The sequence below is a fragment of the Callithrix jacchus genome, chromosome 15 (genome assembly GCF_049354715.1).
Source record: "Callithrix jacchus isolate 240 chromosome 15, calJac240_pri, whole genome shotgun sequence".
Lineage (NCBI taxonomy): Eukaryota > Metazoa > Chordata > Mammalia > Primates > Cebidae > Callithrix > Callithrix jacchus.
Genome location: NC_133516.1, coordinates 73,889,634 through 73,913,453, shown reverse-complemented (window position 1 = coordinate 73,913,453; position 23,820 = coordinate 73,889,634). Strand labels below are relative to the sequence as shown.

General features: G+C 42.6%; 1 protein-coding gene across 7 annotated transcripts in view; it reads left to right on the top strand.

Moving 5' to 3' along the window:
* Positions 1 to 23,820, top strand: part of EEFSEC (eukaryotic elongation factor, selenocysteine-tRNA specific) — a 260,592-nt gene that overhangs the window by 84,132 nt on the left and 152,640 nt on the right. For all 7 annotated transcript variants that reach the window (XM_035274746.3, XM_035274745.3, XM_002758694.7 and 4 more), the window contains exon 2: positions 11,434 to 11,641. In XM_035274746.3, coding sequence (XP_035130637.2) covers positions 11,434 to 11,641 — 208 coding nt within the window. The remainder of the gene's footprint in view (positions 1 to 11,433; positions 11,642 to 23,820) is intronic.

The window sequence follows — 23,820 nt, the reverse complement described above, 5'->3', positions numbered from 1 at the left end:
AAAGACACTTCATGATTTCAAGCATGTTTTTTCTCCCACAGACTCTCTAGAAGTGGCAATATACTGCACACCAGTGAACACAATAGCTCCGCTAGAGCTCTCAGTGAATAGTTAACTTGGTGTTTTTAAATAACTGTGTCATTAAAATTTATTTTGGTTTTATAGATATACCATAGTTTAGTTAACTGCTTCCCTTCCGACAGGCATTCAGGCCGGTTCCGAGTTTTTGCCATTTCAGACGCATAGCAGTGAATGTCCACATATGTGCCCCATGCATAGGTGGGGCACTGCTATGTGTGCTGCTCCCACCCCCCCCAACCCTACCCCAGTGTCAGGCAGAACCTGTGTGGAGCGGCAAAAGTGTTTTTTAAAAAAATTATTTATTTATGTATTTATTTTGAGACAGAGTCTCACTCTGTCACCCAGGCTGGAGTTCAGTGGCACAATCTCAGCTCACTGCAACCTCTGCCTCCTGGGTTCAAGTGATTCTCTTGTCTCAGCCTCCCGAGTAGCTGGGACTACAGGAATGCACCACCATGCCTGGCTAATTTTTGTATTTTTAGTAGAGATGGGGTTTCACCACATCGGCCAGGCTGGCCTCAAACTCCTGACCTCAAGTGATCCTCCTGCCTTGGTCTCCCAAAGTGCTGGGATTACAGGTATGAGCCACTGTGCCCAGCCAAAAGTGTTACCAAATGTTTTGAGATGACTTAGCCTCCTGGGTAAACTTGAGTTGTGGAGTCACATAGCCTGACCTTGAATACTTGCTCCCTGTCTTTGTAGTTCTGTGACCTGTGACTTAATTTCCTCATCTGTAAATGGAAAGGTGGGGTGGTGATGCAGAGTGTCAGCAGACCCCTAGAATCCATCATGTGAATGTCAGGGCCAGACAAGCTGAACACTCAACACGTTAGCTCTTTGTATTATGATCAGTATTATTTGGTCAGTCTGGTAGGTGAAAAACCAAATTTCAGTGTACAGTGGTTTTAATTTGCATTTTTCTTGTTACTAGTGAGTTGGGATGTCTTATCATGTTTGAGCTATTTTTATTTCCTTATGCCCCTGCTTGCTTCTCTGACTTCATCTCCTTCTCCTTCCTCTTCCTCAAACGCATGTGGAAGCTTTGCACTGGCTCCTCCCTCTGTTGCCATCTCCTTCTCCTCTGAGTCTGTGCCCAGATAGCTTCTTTTCAGTGAGGCTTCTCCTGACAACCTGATTTAAAATTGCAGGCCGCCTGCTTCCCGGACAGCTCAGAGCCTACTTCTCCTGCTGTTTCTCCCCAGGATGCTTAGCCTCTTTGACCCTACTATGAAATTCACTCACTGTGTTTTAATGTTTGCTTTTTGCTCTACCCTACTAGACTATGACTTCCCGATTGCAAGGGGTAGGGACAGTTGTCTGTCTGACCTCTCAGGTGTGCCAGCTACCAACTCTACGTCTGGCATGAGGGAATGCTCAGTAAATGTGCTGCGTGTGAACTAGCTGTTGATACCATTTACATTTTTGATTGGGCTGTTGCTCTTTTTTAAAAAATCAATTTCAGTATATCCAATTTGAAATATTAAGGAAAACAGTCCTTTGTGTATAGTATGCATTTAACCTTCTCTTCCTTGTTACTGGACTTTATCATATTTTCCTATAGAGAGAGATATATGTTGTTGAATTTGTCAGTGTTTCTTTTTTTCTTCTTCTATGTTTGTTGCTTTTGTATCTTACCTAGGTATTTTTTACTTTTAAGATTATAAAAATTTTTTTTCACTCTTTCTTTCAGTACTTTTTTGGTTTTATGTTTTTAAGTTTGAAACTTTGATCCATTTGGAATTTATTCTGATGTCATGTGTAAAGTAGACATCCAACTTTATTTTTATCTAGATGGCTAACCATTATCCCTTTGTCGCAATTATGTGATTGTCCCTGTTTCCAGATGTGGACCTTGGGGCTCAGAGATGGAAAGCTCCTCATCCAAGATTGTGCAGCCAGCAAATGGACCTGCATCCTGCCCGCTTCCCTCTCCCAGCTCTGCAGGTGTTTTACCACAAGCCTCTAGCATTTCTTGTTTTTTTGGCTTTCTTTCCTTTTGGCAGGGGTCCAGCACCTCTATTTGTCTGCTATCTTGTCCAGGGCTGTTTATTTTTTTCTTGATCTCCTACATAAAATCTCTTTGTTGTTCCTCCTGTTCTTCCACTGCTGACATGCTCTCATTGTTCGCCCTGGCCTTTCTTTAGGTGGTGATGAATGTCTCCTTTCGCTTACTCCTGCAGGACTCTGCCTCAGGTTGTGTACTTTGTTCTCATTCCTCTGTATCCTGAGGGCCTCGCCCACCTGCTCTTTGGGCTGCCTTCTGGTTCCCGGAGGACTCAGGAATACATGACTCTGGCCAAGAAATAGCTGGCAATTGAAAAAGCAGAAATTTTGAAGTAAAACAGCTCTTGGTTCTATACCTGCCTCTGCTGTTCACTGTTGGGCAATTAGACCTCAGATATCTCTTTATAGAAATGGGAGGTCTCCTCTTCCAGGGGATTGTGGCGAGGATTGGAAATAATGCAGAAATCACAAGCTCAAATGCCTGTTGGGAGCCAGGCTGGTAATATAAATGCTGGGATGTGAGGCAATAGGGAATTGAAGGAAGCAGGATAAAGTTGGGAATTCATGGCTGTACTCCAGGAGACAGCTGCTCTTCAGCCACATCAGACAAAAGCCCAGTCTCACCACATTTGCTAATTCATGGAGATTTTTATGTGACATTTCTCAAGTTGTAAATGTTGGCAGTGCATACATATTCTAACAGGCACTGCACAGGCTCCACGATGCCCATTCTAGATCCTCACACATCTTTAAGTTGTCACTTTGCAACCAGTGATGCGAAGTCGTTGGCTCCAATTCAGCTCTTAATCCACAGTGGCTGTTATTCGGGGTTTTGGGTAGTTTTTTTTTTTTTTTGAGTTTGCTCTGTTGCCCAGGCTAGAGTGCAGTGGCATGATCTCAGCTCACTGCGACCTCCACCTCCTGGGTTCAAGTAATTCTCATGCCTCTATGTAGCTGGGACTACAGGTATGTGCTATACGTGCTACCATGCCTGGCTAATTTTTTGTATTTTAGTAGAGCTGGGGTTTCACCATGTTGCCCAAGCTAGTCTCAAACTCCTGAGCTCAGGCGATATACCCACCTCGGCCTCCTGAAGTACATAATGGCTGTTATTTGGATTGTGTCTGCTGCTTTCGGTTTTCTTGTCAGTCAGGTAGCACACTGGTCCTGCTGGATGCTAGGTCAGCTCTGTTCCCACTTGTTAGGTGCTTGGAGTTCCTTAAACTTCTTTTGGTCCACTTGTTTACCTGGAGACCAATAAGCCAGGGTTTGACTGTTAATACATCATGGGACCAGGACAGCGATGTCTAGTCCTGCTGGGTCAGTTTCTCCTGCTCAGGGGTCTCCCTGCGAGTCTGGCGGGATTTGGCCAGGATGTTTGTGGAGGAGCCCACCTTTGCAGGCAGTTCAAACAGTTAACGATGTCCTGCCCAGTGGTGGACACAGTGCTCCAGGCTGTTGGCTAGCACTTACCAAGAACCCCTGTGAGGAGCCAGCTTCATGCTGTCGTTAATACTTTTCTTCTTCCTCCTCTGGAGGGCACAAGACCTTTGGATATATGTGAATCAAAAAGAAAGGAAGAGACCAGTTCTTGAGCTCTTACTATGCTGGGCATCGTGATACTCACAGCAGCTTGCATTTGGTGAGTCTCAGGCTGGGCGAGGTGCTCTCCTCCAGCTTACAGTGTTGTCTCTGGCATCAGCATCTTCAAAGGAGGAATCCCAGGCTCCCGGCACCTCAAGAGGTGTACTTGCCTGAGGCTGTGCAGCTGACAGGGCAAGATGCTTCCCTTTTGCCCCTGCCTGCCTTGGAATTTGAGGTGGGCTTCTAAGCTGCCGCCCTGTTCCTCCTGCCCTCAGGCAGCATCCCTCTCCATGAATTCCCTGCTCACATGCCCCAGATCAAACAATGCCCTCCCTCTGGGCTGTCTCCTCTACAGGAACCTGAGTTTCCAACTATGGTGGTAGACACCAATGTCATTAGAAAACAGAAATGCAATTACTGTTTCTGTTTTACAGATGTGGAGATGGAGCACAGAGAGGGTAAATAGCTTTACAAAACTTCCCTCCATCTGAAACTGTTCATGAAAATGGTTATCTGATGATAACGAGGACCAGGATCCCTGAAGCCTTCTCCTGTGGCTGGGGCCTTTTTTGGCCTCCTGGTCCCCACCGAAAGGTCTGGGCCTGGCCAGGAGCCTCCAGCCTGGTAGACTCATAGCACCTCCTGCAGCACCTTTTTCTATTGCCAGCTAGTTCTGTTGCCTGGTGGTTGTTAGAGTGTGGGCAGTATGAATGTTTGGCTTCAGTGAGAGGGTTGAGCTGAAAGACTGAGAGTATACCAGTGTGGCATGCTGCCCTGTGCCCAGGTGGGTGCTAGGCCACAGGCATCGTGGGGGCCTGGTCATGACTGTCCTCCTTCTCTCCTCCCCTTTCCCCTTTGCCCACTCTATTAGCAGCCTTTGTCCACTTGTGTTTGTCTGGGGTCTATGTGGACTAGTGGGGATAGCAGGCCTTGTTGCAGCTGGACCGAGAGTAATGGAGTCCAGGTTCAGTGCTCATAGCTGTTAGTACCAGCTTCCGCTTACTGAAGGTGCTTAGAACTGTGTCTCTCTGAGTCTCTCCTAATCTTTGGCAACAGACATCTTTCTTTAGGTCCTGATTGTGGGTGAGGAAATTGAAGCTCCTAGTAAGGTTGTGATTTGAACATCTCCAAGCCTGGGGACCTCCAAGCCCTGCTCTTGCTAATTCCTCTAATTTGTGGCCCTTGTTTCCTTGGTCTGTAAAATGACCCTTTTGGCTAAGCCCCTTCCTTTTCAAATCCTCTGAGCCTGTGCTGAGAAGGACAGGTTGGAACTGCTGGTCGGTCTCACACCTTCCTGGTACCAGTGGGAATTTGAGAGGGAAAGTCCAGGCTGACCTTGTTTCAGGAAAATTGCAGAAGGAGGAAAACTAATTCTCCTTAAAACTGATTGTTGGCCGGGTGCGGTGGCTCAAGCCTGTAATCCCAGCACTTTGGGAGGCTGAGGCGGGTGGATCACGAGGTCAGGAGATCGAGACCATCCTGGTCAACATGGTGAAACCCTGTCTCTACTAAAAATACAAAAAATTAGCTGGGCATGGTGGCGCGTGCCTATAATCCCAGCTACTCAGGAGGCTAAGGCAGGAGAATTGCTTGAACCCAGGAGGCGGAGGTTGCGGAGAGCCGAGATCGCGCCATTGCACTCCAGCCTGGGTAACAAGAGCGAAACTCCGTCTCAAAAAAAAAAAAAAACAAACTGATCGTCTCCTTGCTCTTTCAGGAAAATGGGCTACCAGGTAACTGAAGTCTTGCTGTCCCCCACCTCTTGCCCTTAGCAGAGAGTCAGGGTTGGGACAGCTGCAACCTGTGTGGGACTCTGATCAATCCTGGGTTCTTGCTCCTAGTTGGGTAGCTTTGGGCAAGTTATTTAACCTGCTTCAGTCTTAGTTTTCTTGCCTGTACAATGAGGAGACAGGCAATACATTGAATAAATGAATAAAAACAGCTGCAATAATGATGTCATCTTATGATTATAAGGCACCTCTTCTCACCCTGGAGTCTGAGGAGCTGCGCTTTGAGGTGGGGACCTCTAAAACCTGTTCGTTTTGTCCTGGGATACCAACAAGGGGCTTGTGCAGAGCAATTGTTTTATTCTGGACATAAGATCTTGCTGCTCAGAGTTTTAGGGTACTGTTGTAGAGCAAAATCAGTGGACTGAGTTCAAATCCCTCTGAATCCTTGCTTTTTGATCTGACTTGGTTACTTCACCTCTCTGACCCTTTGTTTTCCTGTTTTATTTTTTTTCTTTTGAGACAAGGTCTCACTCTGTTACCCAGGCTGGAGTATAGTGGTGTAATCAGGCCCTGACCTGCAGCCTTTACCTGTCTGGGCTTAGGTGATCGTCCTACCCCAGCCTCCCGAGTAGCTGGGAATACAAGCATGCGCCACCATGCGCAGCTAATTTTTGTATTTTTGTAGAGACGGGGTTTCATCATGTTGCCCCACACTGATCTCAAACTCCTGAGCTCAAGGGATTCACCCACCTCAGCCTCCCAAAGTGCTGAGATTACAGACGTGCACCACTATGCTGAGCCAAGTTTTGAATTTTTTTGTAGAGACAGGGTTACACCATGTTGTTCAGGCTGGTCTTGAACTCCTGAGCTCAAGTGATCTGCTCACTTTAGCCTCCCAAAGTGCTGGCATTACAGGCCTAGCCCGTTTTCCCATTTGTAATGCCCATATTGCAGAGCCAGTGTTGAGATGCAGGTAAGAGGAGATGAAGACATGTAGACCACCACTGTGCATGCCATAATAGCAGATATAGAAGTAAAAACCATGGTAACAAGTAATATAACTGAGGATTTCATATGTCTCGACACTGTTCCAAATCCTTTACATATGTGATCTCATTGAATCTTCAGTGCAATCCAGTAACATAGGCAGTATCATCGTCCTTGTTTAAGATGAGGAAGCTGAGGCACAGAGAGAGTTGATGTATTTGGCAAATGGTCATAATAATAGTAGGATATAAATTTCCACCGCAGTTTTATATTGTTAATGAAATGTATTTACATTGTTCAATGAATATTTTAAAAGTCACCAGTCAAAAACAAATTTTGGCCAGGCACAGTAGCTCACACCTGTAATCCTTGTAGCACTTTGGGAGGCTGAGGTGGGAGGAACTCTTGAGGCCCGGAGTTCAAGACCAGCCTGGGCAACATACCAAGACTTCATCTCCACAAAAAATTTTAAAAAATAAGCTGGGTATGGTGGCATGCACCTGTAGTCCCAGCTACTTGGGAGACTAAGTTTGAACCCAGGAATTCAAGGCTGCAGTGAGCTATGATTGCACCACTACACTCTAGCCTGGGCAACACTAAGACCCTGCCTCTAAAATTTAAAAATAAATAAATAATGGCACACATTTACCTATGTAACAAACCTGATCATCCTGCATATGTACCCCTGAACTTAAAATATAAGTTGAAAATAAAAAAAAATTCTTTATTTTAAATTTAATATTATTTCTCCTTAGAATGACCACAGCTTTGATTTTTTTAAAAAATATGATTTTGAGGTTGCTAACATATGTTCAAAATATAATGTTAAGTTTCTTCAGCTGAAATATTTTTTTTCTGAACGTATTTTATTCCTTCAGTCCCAGAAGGAAAATTACACCTCACAGATAACTTACACTTTGTTATATTCTGACCCTTGTAAGTTTTTCATTATTTTTGAAATGATTAAGATATATAATTTACAGAATTGGAAATTATAATTTTTAAAAGTACTGAGAAACTTTAACCCTATTGTAATTATTCTGCAAACCTTTTAAGGATGCTATAGTCGGTACGACTAGATGAAAAACTCTGATAGATTGGGAAATATAGAGGGTCATTTATAAGCCTCAATTTTTTTGTCTTGTGTTTCCCACCCACTCGCTCTCTATGTCCCTCCAGTCTCAGAGCAATTTCCTACCCTGGGTTCGTGGGAATTGGGAAGGGCACTGTTTGATTCATTCTACGGAAATACTAGGGATTTTGAAAAAGGCAAGACAGGCCACTTGTGTCACTTCCTGTCGTCTGATCAAAAGTTTGATGAAGAAAAGAAAGTAACTAAGAGCTGCTGCCAGGCAGCTGCCTGGTGCTGACCCTGGGTTTCCAGTGCTACTCTGGTTCTCAGTGTGGCCAGTCAAGTCCCTCTGACCTCTGGGCTCTTTAGAAGTCCCTGGTGCTGGCTGCGCTGCAGAGGGTTCGCTCAAGAGCCTGGCCTTTTGGAACAAAGACGGCTTGTGGATGCTGGATCAGGCTTTAGATGAAATCCCAACTGGCTCCTGAGTGTTTGGGTCCTATCTGTGCTTAGCTTTCTGGGTCTGTCAATCAGTTTCATTTCCCATCCACAGGATCTTAATAGGCGTGAGAAGCAAGAGGGCTTCTCCCCTCCTCCCACATGAGTCATTCCCCTCCTGGATAGTTATATATACCAATAGGAAATTGACTGTTGGAGAAGAGAAACAGATTCTTGGTGAATAAAATGAAAGAGGTGGACATTTGCTGCATTGGTCCAACAGTGATGTATTTAGCTGTGCGCAAGGTGGGTCTTCTGCTGTGCAGACGGATTGAAAACTGAGGCGTTGGTTTTGAACCCTCAGTGTGGGGCAAGTGAACCTGGGCAGGTGTTCTGGGCAAAGCAGGAGCAGGGGCAAAGGCAAGGCTGGGAAGGGGGTGAGAGTCCACCTGGGTCCTACCTTGATTCTTAGGTGGCGAGTGGAGAGTTGAAGGGGGGAGATTGTGGGCTGGGTCCCCACTGGACAGGGTTGGCTGTATGGCATGGGAGTTAAGAGCCTGGACGGCAGAGTTCAGGTCTCTTCTCTGCCACCTCTACCTGCTATATAACTATGAGCAGTCAATAGACTTCCCTAAAGCCTCGACTTCCTCATCCATAAAATAGGGGCTAGGTATTGGGGCATGTTTAAGTTCTAGAGGGAACTTGGATAGTGAGAATTACTCTGGAGAAGTCCTTAAGGAACCCATGAGGTTGAGTGGCCTTGGTTCTCTGGGCACAGCTTTGCCTACAAGAGATGGAGGCCCATGGGGCCAGTGCAGCATCCATTCTGCTGTGAAGATGGAGACTGGAAAACACCACTGGGCCCCCAATGTGTTCCTCCCTCCTTGTTCCCCACTGGGTTTTATCTCATTCTGCCTCAAGACCCACCCTCTCAGCCCTGTGGCTAGTTCCCAGATTTACTGATGGTTAGGAGGACCCAGAAGACAGTTGGTTGTATCTTCTGGGTGGGGAAGGCTTGGGCTCAGCTTATATGAGGGAAGCGCAAGCGTCATGGAGCCAGGGGGAGAGGGCGAAAAGCCCAGAAAAGGGTTTGTGAAGCACACAGCATAGTGCTTGTCACAAGGCGAGTAGGAAGCAACTGGGAGTTAAAAAACTGGAGTCCCCAAAGCCATACTGGGTAGTCTGGTTTTTTTTAGAGGACAGTGGGACTCTTCGCATGTCAGGTCTGTGTTTTATTGTATTTATTTATGCACTTAAAATTATAATTTTATTTTGGGGTAGATACTATACACCCCTGTTTAAAATGAAAAGGAACTGAAGAATGTAGAGAAGAATTTCCTTCCAACTCATTTTCTGTCTCCAGCAGACAGCCAAGTCATTAGTTTCTTTTGCATTCCCTCATATATATTTTATGTGTGTAGAAGCAATATGTATTCATATGCGATACCCACACACATGCTCACACACACACACACACATCTATGCCTTATCCTCTTTTCAACACAAATCACACTCTGCACATTGTGCCTTCCCCTTCTCACTCACTCCACCTTGGATATCATTCCATAGTGATAGAAAAATAGCTTCTTCATTCTTTTAAATGGGTGTATAGTATTCTATCATGGCATTATAGCATTATATACTTGTTTTCAACCTGTCCCCTGCTGATGGACATTTACTTGGTTTCCAACATTAGCTATAACAAACATGCTGCAGGGATGTTTTGTGAGCTTGGCTGGGTCAAAGATTATGTGCCTCTGCAGAGGTTATGCCAGTTAACCCACATGCCTGCTCCTGCCCAGCAGTATATGCATCAGTTATATATTTTTAGAAAGTGCCTTTGGAGAGGCTGTTTGGAGGATGGAGTTTGGAGGGCCACGTCTGAGCTGCAGCAGCCCATTAGGGAGTAGCCAGCATGAGCCTGCCATGGGCTATGCTGGAACAGAGAAGGAGTCCAGAGGCAAGCTGGTAATTCGGTAGCTATGAGAGGGAGTCTACCAGACCAGTCGAGTCTGTTTTTAATAGTCTGTCATGTTCATGGTAGATGATAGAGCCAGTGTCCATCCTCTGTGGCTGTAGCAGAGACCGGGGCCCTCCTGCCCCCATGACCTGGCAGAGGAGATGCTGCTGCTGCTGCATGCACCTGGCCTAGCCCTGTGGCCCTCGCTGGCAGGATGAGGAGAGGAGGATGGACAGGGAGAAACAGAGGGGGAGACAGGAGAGTTGGGACATGTCTAGGCCTACCTGAAGTCAGAGAGACACACCATTCTCCTGGGGGAGGCCAGAGGAGCGTCACAGAATGGTGATGACCAAGAGGCCTCTTAGAACAGTGGGAATAATTCTTCAGCAGTGGTGTCAGGAGTCCCGGTTTCTAGTGCCTTCAATACTAGTTGGCTGTGTGATCTAGAGCACATGATCTAGACCTATGTCTCTGAGTCTCCCTTTCTTCATCTGAAACACAAGGTTACTGGAGATTAAGTAAGCTGACCTAGTGCGCATAGTCAGGGTACCTGCAAAAAAGAAAAGGTTCTCCCTCCTCCTTGCCTTCCCTCTGTCCCCAGCAGTGGGATAGAGAATCAGCAGTCATCAGAATCATGCACAGAGCAGTCTCCTCTGCATTGCCAATGACCATAATCTGATCTCGAATAATGCTTCATGGGCATTCTTATAAACTCAAAATATAATTATTCTTATTTTAATAGGGAGAATGTTTGTATATTCCTGCAGTCTGGAGTTACACCCTTCTTGTTGAAATGACTCCAAATCCCATTAAAAAGGAAACAGTCACTTCACTGGCTAATATTATGTTCCTAACATGATTTATAGTAGTTTCCCTTCATTCACTTTCTGTAACTTGTCTGTCTACCTGCTGTTGTTCAGCTCAGGTGTCCTGTACAGTAGGATGATGCTCATAAGCCTACACACACACACACACACACACACACACACACACACACACACACACAGAGTATTCAGCGATTATGTTGCTGAACCTTGGATGCTCCTGTCACCCCAGAAGGAACAGGAGTGAGCCATAGGGCTGTGAGGAAAAGATGCTGCCCACTCCCTAACCCACCCCGTTCCACCCCCTCTACTCGCTCAGTCCTTCTCTCATTTCTTAGCAAGGGCAAGTAGCTAGGCATTTGCCAAGCCTAGCGCAAAACATTTTTTTCCCCCTGCTAGTACATTTCTTCCTCTGTCAAATGGAATGAAAGTGATAGGATTGGTGCAATAGAAATGCATGGGTTTTGGAGTCAGACAAGTCTATACCTAAACCCAGCCCTGTTGTATGTTAGCAGTGCAACCCTGGGCAAGCTCTCTGTGTTTTGTGGGCCTCAGTTTCCTCGTCTGCCATGGTGGTTCTGAAGTTTCAGGTCCAAGTGGCTAGCACAGGGCCTGCAGCCAGGAGCTGTGTAGTCACCATTTATTCCACTTTGCTCACTTATACCGCAGTGCTTTGTCTGACATGGGACATTGGGCAACTTTCTGTGGGGCTCACCACCACTTTTCCCTTTCTAACCTTCTCTTCTCTTATCCCAGGGGCCCAGATCATTGATCTGATGATGCTGGTCATTGATGTGACCAAGGGGATGCAGACGCAGTCCGCAGAATGCCTTGTGATCGGCCAGATTGCCTGCCAGAAGCTCGTCGTGGTGCTGAACAAAATAGACCTCTTAGCTGAAGGAAGGAGACAGGCAACAATTGATAAAATGACCAAGAAAATGCAGAAGACCCTAGAGAACACCAAGTAGGTCTGCTAATGAGAGGAATAAGAAGCCTGCATAAGAAGGCTTCTGGGGCTTCCCAGAAGGGAATGTTCATTTCACAAACATGGATTGGACAGGCAGGTGTCAGCCTCCCGTCCTAGTAAGTGTAATCTCAACCTGGCGTTTGCTCACATAAGGGCTGCATTAAATTGTATAAAGGCTAATGTGTTTCTGAAATAGGCCAAAAACCACAGGAGGATAAAAACATTAGAATTTGATGAGGCACAAGCACTTCTGTGTCTCAGCTCACAGGAAGGAGAGGGAACACAGGAAATGTGTGCCCAGTGTGCAAAGCCTGGACCAGGAAGTGTTCACATCCTTTCTAGTTAGATTGTCTTGGGGAAAACTTAGTCCTGCCTACACATATTGGCCATACTTAGCAGCAAGAGAGGCTAGGAACTGTGTTCTCTTGCTATCTACTTCTGTAAAACTTGATTAACAAAAGAGGAAGATGCATTTTGGTGGATGACTGGTTGTTTCTGTTATAGAAGCTTGTAAAATTGGGTGGACAGACAGATGGATGTTAATGCTGGAGGCCAGACTAGGAAAGACCAAATCACAAAGGACCCTTTTAGCATCTCCTGCCAAGGAGTTACAGTTTTGCCTTGTGGAAAGTAGGAAGTTATTAAGGAATTTTATGCAGGGGGTGTCTTAGATGAGTTTTTCATTAGGAGATCACTGGCTGCAGGTAGAAGGCTGGCATGGTGAGGAGGACCCAGGAGGCAGCAGGGAGGAGAACAGGGAGGAGAAGGAGGCATTGGCAGCAGAGGCTACTGAGCTATAGTGGTTTTACCAGGGAGAAAGGTGTTGCTCTGCGTTGAGGCAGAGCATGGAGGGAGGAGGTGGCTTGGGGAGATCTCTAGCAGGAGAATCCACAGGCCTGATCAAGCAATTGTCCCTGATCACAGTAAGCATGGAAGAAAGCTGGCAGTGCTACTGGGAAGGGCAGGGGAGCAGGAGACACAGGGGGACTGTAAGACAGAAAGCCACCTGGTTGCTCAGGCGGCCACAGGAATGACTAATTCTGATGTGGTCAAGAAAATGAGAAAATGTCCTTGTTGAGCACAGTGTTGGCAGACCTCATTGTTTTATCAATTTCTCTCTTCCTTTCTGGGCCAGTCCCTTTTGATCAATACTAAATAGCGGTCACTGGGAGACAGGGATGCTTCCTCTTTGCTATGCATCCTGAGACAATATCCTGCCACTTCCACCTTTCCTTCTTCTGCCCGTGGAGGGCAAGCAAGTAGAGAGTGTTTTGTTTCCCTGTCATAAAGATTGATATGCCTTCCCATTTATGATGTTTTTTTTCAGATCCAACACCTGCAGCTCTCCCTCAGAATTCTCAAGTTGGTTAAATTAAAGCTCCAGCCCTGTGAATGGGCCAAATATGTCATAAAAGATTTCCTAGCGCTGCCTTTTGTTAGCAAAATTCATCAATCTGATAAAATCGACACATTTAGATAAGTGTTGCATAAGAATTCAGACTTTGTTATTCCCAGCGGAAGTGGATATGAGACTGTAAAAAGGAAGATAAAAAATTATATCTTCTTTTTAGTGAGTTATTTGATCTCCCTGTCGTTTTATTTACTTGTCAGAAAAGGAAGAACAGGTCTCTTGGACTCCTGCATAAAAATCCAGTACAATCTTCGTATTATTTACTATAGAAATGGGACCTTCAGGGAAGGGCTTAGGGTACGTTTAAGGGTAAATTGATAGTAACAGTTTTGATTAATTAAATTTAAGAAAAATTCTCATTTGCTTGTGTAAATTACTATTTCTATTTTAGTTTATTGGTTGAAGGTCGAATTGTGTACTTTTTCCACACATCCAGAGGAAATTGTCCATCTGAGGGTCCTTGGAAGCCTCTCCTGCCTTCATGTAGTACCAGCAGGCTAGTAGGGAAAGGAGAGGACTGTCACCCTGAGGGCTTGTGATCAGTGGGCCTGTGACCTACTGAACATTAGCTTTGCCTCCATGCGGCAAATTATTATAAGTGACTATTTCCTTTTCTTATGATCCCTTGCTAAGTAAATCCTTCATAAATGCCAGTCCAGATGTAAAGAGATGTTCTGTCTATAAAGGAAAAATGTGGACTGGTGAGCCGTGTACCTATCAAAACCCAAAATATGTGTAAAACATTAAATGTATTTTTTTCTGTCTGAAGAGTAATTGAAAGAAAACTTGGAAAATAGAGAAAAGTAGTTAAAAGAAGAGACCACTCAAAGATTTCTTTTCTCAAATGGCAGCTGCTGGCATTTTTGGATTTTTTCATTTCTTGTTTTTTGTTTTTTTTTTACTATGCCTAGTATTGCCCCTACTTTTTCTTCCACATATTTTTATTGTGGTAAAATACATATAATGTTTATTATTTTGACCACATGTAATTATACAATTCAGAGCTATCAAATACATTCACAGTGCTGTGTACCCATCCCACTATGTATACCCCGAACTTTTTCATGACCCCCCAACATAAACTCTATATCCATTAAGCAATAACTCCCCTTTCTTCCTTCCCCCCACCGCTGGGAACCTCTATTCTGCTTTTCATCTCTATGAATTTGCCTGTTCTAGGTACCTTATATCAGTGGAATCATATACTATTTGGCCTTTCGTGTCTGGATTATTTCACTTAGCATAATGTTTTTAAGGTCCATCCATATCATAACATACATCAGAATTTCACTCTGTTTTGTGGTTGAGGAGTGTTTTATTACGTGTATATACCACATTTTATTTATCCGTTCTCTTGGTAGCTACTCGGGTGGCTTCCTGGCTCTTGTGAATAATGCTGCTGTGAACATGGATGTATCGATATTTATTCAATGTTCTGCTTTTAATTCCTTTCAATATATCCTAGGAGATATGAAGTGATATGTCATCATAATTTTCATTTGCATTTCCCTAGTGACTAATGATATTGAGAATCTTTTCATATGTTTAATGGCCAGTTGTGTATCTTTTTAAAAGGAATATCCAAGTCCTTTGCGCATTTTTAGGTTGGGTTATTTATTGTTGCTGTTGTTGAATTGTAGTCATTCTTTATGTATTCTGGACATTGAGCCCTTGTCAGAGATTTGATTTGTAAATATTTTCTCCTGTTTTGTAGATTGTCTTTTTACTTTGGTGATAGTGTCCTTTGATATACAAAACTTCCTAATTTGGATGAAGTCTAATTTATCTTTTTTTTTTAACTGCCTGTGCTTTTGGAGCCATATCTGTGAAACTGTTGCCAAATCCAATGTCATGAAGATTTTCCTCCAGTGTTTTTTTTAAGAATTTTGTAGCTTTAGCTCTTCAGTTTAGGTCTTAGATCCATTTTGAGTTAATTTTTGTATATGATATAAGTTAAGTGTTCAAATTTATTATTTTGCATGTGGAAGCCAGTTTTCCCAGCACAATTTGTTGAAAAGATTTTTCTTTCCCCTTTTGTCAAAAACCAGTTGACCATATACATGTGGGTTTATTTCTAGGCTTTCTGTTCTATTCCATTGGTCTATATGTCTGTCCTTAGGCTAGTCCCACTCTGCTTTGATGACTGTAGCTTTGTAGTAAGTTTCAAAGTCAGAAAGTATGACTCTTCTATCTTTGTTCTTTTTCAGGATTGTTTTGGCTATTTGGTTTCTTGCAGTTCCACTAGAATTTGAGAATCTCCTTTTCCATTTCTGTGGAAAGGTTGTTGGATTTTTTTAAATGTATTTTATTGCACTTTAGGTTCTGGGGTACTTGTGAAGAACATGCAGGATTGTTGCATAGGTACATACATGGCAATATGGTTTGCTGCCTCCATCCCCATCACCTATATCTGGCATTTCTCCCCATGTTAGCCCTCCCCAACTCCCTACCCCCCACAGTCCCTCCCCTTGTTCCACCCTACAGACCCCAGTGTGTGATGCTCCCTTCCCTGTGTCCATGTGTTCTCATTGTTCAACATCCACCTATGAGTGAGAATATGCGGTGTTTGATTTTCTGTTCTTGTGTCAGTTTGCTGAGAATGATGGTTTCCAGGTTCATCCATGTCCCTACAAAGGACACGAACTCATCATTTTTTGTGGCTGCATAGTATTCCATGGTGTACATGTGCCACATTTTCCCTGTCCAGCCTATCATTGATGGGCATTTGGGTTGGTTTTAGGTCTTTGCTCTTGTAAACAGTGCTGCAATGAACATACGTGTGCATGTGTCTTTATAAGAGAGTGATTTATAATCCTTTGGATATACACCCAGTAATGGGATTGCTAGGTCAAATGGAATTTCTATTTCTAGTTCCTTGAGGAATTACCACACTGTCTTCCACAATGGTTGAACTAATTTACACTCCCACCAACAGTGTAAAAGTTACTATTTCTCCACATCCTCTCCAGCAGCTCTGTTGTCTCCAGATTTTTTAATGATCACCATTCTAACTAGATTGATATGGTATTCAGTGTGGTTTTGATTTGCATTTCTCTAATGACTACTGATGATGAGCATTTTTCATATGTTTGTTGGCCTCATATATGTCTTCTTTTGAAAAGTGTCTGTTCATATCCTTCACCCACTTTTGAATGGGTTTGTTTGTTTTTTTCTTGTAAATCTGTTTTAGTTCTTTGTGGATTCTGAATATTAGCCCTTTGTCAGATGGGTAAATTGCGAAAATTTTTTCCCATTCTGTTGGTTGCCAGTTCACTCTAATGATTGTTTCTTTTGCTGTACAGAAGCTCTGGAGTTTGATTAGATCCCATTTGTCTACATTGGCTTTTGTTTCCAATGCTTGTGGTGTTTTAGTCATGAAGTCCTTGCCTATGCCTATGTCCTGAGTGGTTTTGCCTAGGTTTTCTTCTAGGGTTTTTATGGTGTTAGGTAATATGTTTAAATCTTTAATCCATCTGTAGTTAATTTTTAGTGTAAGGTGTCAGGAAGGGGTCCAGTTTCTGCTTTCTGCACATGGCTAGCCAGTTTTCCCAACACCATTTATTAAACAGGGAATCCTTTCCCCATTGCTTGTTTTTTTTCAGGTTTGTCAAAGATCAGATGGTTGTATATGTGTGGCATTGCCTCCAAGGCCTCTGTTCTGTTCCATTGATCTGTATCTCTGTTTTGGTACCAGTACCATGCTGTTTGATTACTGTAGCCTTATAGTATAGTTTGAAGTCAGGTAGCATGATGCCTCCAGCTTTGTTCTTTTTGCTTAGAATTGACTTGGCTATGCTGGCTCTCTTTTGGTTCCATATAAAGTTTAAGGTGTTTTTTTCCAGTTCTATGAAGAGGGTTATAGGTAGCTTCATGGGGATAGCGTTGAATCTATAAATTACTTTGGGCAGTATGGCCATTTTCACAATATTTATTCTTCCTAACCATGAACATGGAATGTTTTTCCATCTCTTTGTGTCCTCTATTTCCTTGAGCAGTGGTTTGTAGTTCTCCTTGAAGAGGTCCTTTACATCCTTTGTTAGTTGTATTCCTAGGTATTTTATTCTCTTGGAGCAATTGTGAATGGCAGTTCGTTCTTGATTTGGCTCTCTTTAACTCTGTTATTGGTGTATAGGAATGCTTGTGATTTCTGCACATTGATTTTGTATCCTGAGAGTTTGCTGAAGTTGCTTTTCAGTTTCAGGAGATTTTGGGCTGACATAATGGGGTCTTCTAAATACACAATCATGTCATCTGCAAATAGAGACAATTTGACTTCCTCCTTTCCTAATTGAATACCCTTTATTTCTTTTTCTTGCCTGATTGCTCTGGCTAGAACTTCTAATACTATATTGAATAGGAATGGTGAGAGAGGACATCCTTGTCTAGTGGCAGATTTCAAAGGGAATGCTTCCAGTTTTTGCCCATTCAGTATGATATTGGCTATGGGTTTGTTGTAAATAGCTTTTATGATTTTGCAATACTTTTCATCAATACCTAGTTTATTGAGAGTTTTTTGCATAAAGGACTATTGCATTTTGTCAAAGGCCTTCTCTACATCTATTGAGATAATCGTGTGGTTTTTGTCTTTGGTTCTGTTTATGTGGTGAATTATGTTTATAGACTTGTGTATGTTGAACCAGCCTTGCATCCCCGGGATGAAGTCTACTTGATCGTGGTGGATAAGCTTTTTGATGTGCTGTTGTAATCGGTTTGCCAGTATTTTATTGAAGATTTTTGCATCTATATTCATCATGGATATTGGCCTGAAGTTTTCTTTTCTTGTTGAGTCTCTACCAGATTTTGGTATCAGGATGATGTTGGTCTCATAAAATGATTTGGGAAAGATTTCTTCTTTTTTGATTGTTTGGAATAGTTTCAGAAGGAGTGGTACTAGCTCCTCTTTGTACGTCTGGTAGAATTCAGCTGTGAACCCACCTGGACCTGGGCTTTTTTTGGTTGGTAGGCTGTTAATTGCTGCCTCAATTTCAGCTCTTGTTATGGGTCTATTCAGGGTTTCGGCCTCTTGCTTGTTTAGGCTTGGGAGGGTGTAAGTGTCCAGGAATTTATCCATTTCTTCTAGATTTAGTGGTTTATGTGCATAGAATTGTTTGTAGTAATCTCTGATAGTAGTTTGTATTTCTGTGGAATTGGTGGTGTTATCCCCTTTATCATTTTTTATTGCATCTATTTGATTCTTCTCTCTTTTCTTTTTTTATTAATCTGGCTAGTGGTCTGTCTATTTTGTTGATCTTTTCAAAAAACCAGCTTCTGGATTTATTAATTTTTTGAATGGTTTTTTGTGTCTCTATCTCCTTTAGTTCTGCTCTGATGTTAGTTATTTCTTGTCTTCTGCTAGGTTTTGAGTTTTTTTGGTCTTGCTCCTCTAGCTCTTTCCATTTTGATGATAGGGTATAGATTTTAGATCTTTCCTTGCTTCTCATGTGGGCATTTATTGCTATACATTTTCCTCTAGACACTGCTTTAAATGTGTCCCAGAGATTCTGGTACGTTGTGTCTTCGTTCTCGTTGGTTTTGAAGAACATCTTTATTTCTGCCTTCATTTCATTGTTTATCCAGTAAATATTCAAGAGCCAGTTGTTCAGTTTCCATGAAGTTGTGCATTTCTGAGTTAGTTTCTTAATCCTGAGCTCTAATTTGATTGCACTGTGGTCTGAGAGACTGTTTGTTATGATTTCCATTCTTTTGCATTTGCTGAGGAGTGATTTACTTCCAATTATGTGGTGAATTTTAGAGTAGGTATGATGTGGTGCTGAGAAGAATGTATATTCTGTGGATTTGGGGTGGAGAGTTCTATAAATGTCTCTTAGGTTTGCTTGGTCCAGATCTGAGTTCAAGTCCTGGATATCCTTATTAATTTTCTGTCTCGTTTATCTGTCTCATATTGACAGTGGAGTGTTAAAGTCTCCTACTATTATTGTATGGGAGTCTAAGTCTCTTTCTAGGTCATTAAGAACTTGCTTTATGTATCTGGGTGCTCCTGTATTGGGTGAGTATATATTTAGGATCGTTAACTCTTCTTGTTGCATTGATCCTTTTACCATTATGTAATGCCCTTCTTTGTCTCTTTTGATCTTTGTTGGTTTAAAATCTATTTTATCAGAGACTACGATTGCAACTCCTGCTTTTTTTTTGCTCTCCATTTGCTTGGTAAATCTTCCTTTATCCGTTTATTTATTTACTTATTTATTTATTTGAGATGGAGTTTTGCTCTTGTTACCCAGGCTGGAGTGCAATGGTCCGATCTCGGCTCACCGCAACCTCCGCCTCCTGGGTTCAGGCAATTCTCCTGCCTCAGCCTCCTGAGTAGCTGGGATTACAGGCACGCACCACCATTCCCAGCTAATTTTTGTATTTTTAGTAGAGACGGGGTTTCACCATGTTGACCAGGGTGGTCTCGATCTCTTGACCTCGTGATCCACCCATCTCAGCCTCCCAAAGTGCTGGGATTACAGGCGTGAGCCACCATGTCCCATCCCTTTATTTTGAGCCTATGAGTATCCTTGCATGTGAGATGGGTTTCCTGGATACAGCACACTGATGGGTTTTGACTTTTTATCCAATTTGCCAGTCTGTGTCTTTTGATTGGGACATTTAGCCCAATTACATTTAAGGTTAATATTGTTATGTGTGAATTTGATCCTGCCATTTTGATGCTAGCTGGTTGTTTTGCCCTTTTGTTGATACAGTTTCTTCATTGTGTCGATGCTGTTTACCATTTGATACGTTTTTGGAGTGGCTGGTATTGGTTGTTCCTTTCTATCTTTAGTGCTTCTTTCAGGAGCTCCTGTAAGGCAGGCCTATGAAATCTCTGAGCAATTGCTTGTTCATAAAGGATTTTATTTCTCCTTCACTTATGAAGTTTAGTTTGACTAGATATTAAATTCTAGGTTGAAAGTTCTTTTCTTTAAGGATGTTGAATATTGGTCCCCATTCTCTTCTGGCCTGTAGGGTTTCTGCTGAGAGATCTGCTGTGAGTCTGATGGGCTTCCCTTTGTGGGTAACCCGACTTTGGCTGCCCTTAGCATTTTTTCCTTCATTTCAACCTTGGTGAATATGACGATTACATGCCTTGGGGTTGCTCTTCTTGAGGAATATCTTTGTGGTATTCTCTGTATTTCCTGGATTTGATTGTTGGCCTGCCTTCCTAGGTTGGAGAAGTTCTCCTGGATAATGTCCTGAAGAGTGTTTTCCAGGTTGGATTCATTCTCTCTGCCCCATTCAGGTACACCTACCAAACGTAGATTAGGTCTTTTCACATAATCCCATATTTCTTGCAGGCTTTGTTCATGTCTTTTCACATAGTCCCATATTTCTTGTAGGCTTTGTTCATTTCTTTTCACTCTTTTTTCTCTATTCTTGCCTTCTTGTTTTATTTCATTTGAGTTGATCTTCAATCTCTGAAACCCTTTCTTCTGCTTGGTTGATTTGGCTATTGAAACTTGTGTATGCTTCACGAAGTTCTCATGTTTTGTTTTTCAGCTCCATCAATTCATTTATATTCTTCTGTAAGCTGTTTATTCTTGTTAGCATTTCATCAAACCTTCTTTCAAGGTTCTTAGTTTCTTTGCATTGGGTTAGAATATGTTCTTTTAGCTCAGAGAAGTTTGTTATTACCCACTTTCTGAAGCCTGTTTCTGTCAATTCATCAGACTCATTCTCCATCCAGCCTTGTTCCCTTGCTGGTGAGGAGTTGTGATCCCTTGGAGGAGGAGAGGAGTTCTGGTTTTGGGTGTTTCATCCTTTTTGCACTGGTTTCTTCCCATCTTTGTGGATTTATCTACCTGTGGTCTTTGTAGTTGGTGACTTTTGGATGGGGTCTCTGAGTGGACATCCTTTTTTTTGATGATGAAGTTACTTCTTTCTGTTTTTTAGTTTTCCTTCTAACAGTCAGGCCCCTCTGCTGTAGGACTGCTGAGGTCCACTCCAGACCCTGCTTGCTTGGGGATCACCTGTAGTGGCTGCAGAACAGTAAGGGTTGCTGCCAATTTCTTCTTCTGTTATCTTTGTCCCAGAAAGATACCCACCAGATGTCAGCTTGAGGTCTCCTTTATGAGGTGTCTCTTTGGATATATGGGGGTCAGAGAGCTGCTTGAGAAGACAGTCTGTCCCTTATCAGAGCTCAAGTCCTGAGCTGTGAGCTCCATTATTCTGTTCAGAGCTGCTGGGCAGGTACATTTAAGTCTGCTGCAGTAGAACTCATAACCACCTTTTTTTCCCAGGTGCTCTGTCCTGGGAAAGTGGGGCTTTATTTGTAAGTTCCTGACGTGCTGCTGCCTTTTTTCAGAGATGCCCTGCCCAGCGAGGAGGTAGCCTAGTCACAGTCTGCCAGCAGAGGTGTTGCTGAGCTGCCATGAGCTCTGCCCAGCTGCTGTGTGAACTTTCTTGCAGTTTTGTTTATAGAGGTATAGTTAAAACTGCCTTGGTAATGGCAGACTGTCTCTGTAATGGCAGACTGCCTCGGTAATGGTGGACTGCCTCAGTAGTGGTGGACTGGCTTGGTAATGGTGGATACCCTTCCACCCACAGAGCTGGACCATCTGGGGTCCAGCTATGCTTGCTGTGAAACTCTCAATCCACAGCATTTCAGATTGCTAGTCTTTGTGGGGGTGGGACCCGCTGCACCAGATCACCTGTCTCCCTGTTTCAGCCCCTTTTTTCAATTGAATGGGTGACTCTGTCTCCCAGGCATTCCAGGTGCCAGTTGAAATGGCCACCCAGATTTGTGTGAGTTTTTTTGCGGAGACGTGCTGCGCCGGCTGAAACAGCTGTGCTGGAGACTCATGGTGCTTTTCTGCCTGGGAATCTCCTGGTCTGTGGGCAGTAAACATTCATTTGGAGATGTGGTAATGACTCACCCTCTGTGTTCTTGCTGGGAACTGCACTCCAGAGCTGTTCCTATTTGGCCATCTTGGCAGTTGTTGGGTTTTCATAGGTATTGCGTTGCATCTGTAGATCTTTTGGGTGGTAGTGACATCTTAACAGCATTAAATCATTCAGTCTATGAACATAGCATATCTTTTCATTTAGGTCATCTTTAATTTTTTTTTAGCAGTGTTCTGTAGTTTTTAGCATATAAAAGTAAGAGACTTTTGTCTCTTAGTTTTATTCATAAGTACTGGATTCTTTTAGAATGTCACTGTAAAGGAATTATTTTCTTAATTTATTTTGGATTGTTCATTGTTGGTGAATAGAAACACGCCTGGTTTTTGGACTTGTAACCTGCAACTTTGTAGAGTCCTTCTCCCACCTTTTCTTAACATAAAATTGTAGTTGTGAGGCTACATTTTTTTTACAGAAATAAAAATACGATGTACATTTTTATTACTTAACATTTTACATAGCATTTGCTCACATAACCACGACTCTGTTAACCTACTAGACTGGCTTACGTTTCTATTCTTAAAAATAAAGCCTTGGGGTGAACATCTTTGTACATCATTAGACTGTATTTTCACTTTTTTCCTCATGATAGGTGTGAGATTACTACATCAAAGGGTCTGAACATTTCTAAACCTTTTTTTGTGCCTTGCCATGTTATTTTCCAGAAGTATTCTACCATTTTTACACAGATGTCAGCAGATGACTTTAATTTATATTTTTAAAAAATACTTGAAACTTAGTCGAAAATGGTATTTTAGTAGAAATGGTAACTCAGTAGAAATAGTATTTTATTTTTGTTTTAATATATGGTTTTTAAATTCCTTAAGTGTTTTGAACAGTTGTGCTTTTGTATGTGGGAATTATGCCCATATAAAAATTTTATCTGTTTGCCTCTTGCAATTTTAATGCCTTTTTTGAGTTTCAGGAGTGTTTAATACTACTAAAGATATTGCTGTTAACCCTTTTCCTATCATATTTGCTACAAATAAGTCTTCAGCATTTGTTGTCTTTCAATTTTAGTTGCTTTTTTGACATACAGAAGTTTCTAATTTTTATATAGTCAAACTCTTTGATTGTTTTTCTTTGTGATTTCTTTATCTCTGAAAGCATTTAAAATTACTCTTGCATAAGCATTTATCAATGTTAACAGAAATCAAAATAGAAGATAAAAATGTACCCACAATCTTTTCAATGCATCAAATTAAAGTGTTTTCCCCCAGGATCCCTGTCAGTTTTTTCTGCATGTACATAATTTGAGGTAGTTGTTATCACAACATTGACACTGTTCTGCGTTCTAGGCTTTTCTGTTTATTTTTCCACGAAATGTTATCATCTGACAGCATCCTTGATACATCATTCCCCCAGACTCCATTTGTGTTTCTTCCTGCTTTTTAAACACTTTCTATTTCCTTCTCTCTGTTTTAGCCAGAGCCCCCCTGCCTGGAGCCCACCAGGGACTCCTTTGATCCTGACTCCCTCCCTGGGGATGGGTTGAATGCCAGTCTCAAGGGATTTCTCTGCTACTGAGTAGACTCTGACTAGGTGTGTTTTCCATATTAGCTTTATGGCTGACTAACTGTGTGTGCTTGGGTGGCTCACTCCATCTCTCTGAGCTGCTATTTCTTCCTTTGTAAAAGGGGAGCTGAAAAGTTCGGTCTTAGAGCGTTTAATAAGAGGGAGCATTTGACATGGAGCCTGGCACACCGTGGGTGTGTAGGAATAGTAGCTGTAGCATGTGGAGCACCTGCTGTGTGCTTGGTACTGTCGTAGGTGTTTCCCATACACAGTTCATGGAATCAGTTGGATTCTTAGTTTCCTCAGAGGCAGGTTTTGCATCTGGCTTGAATACTGAGAAAAGTGAGAC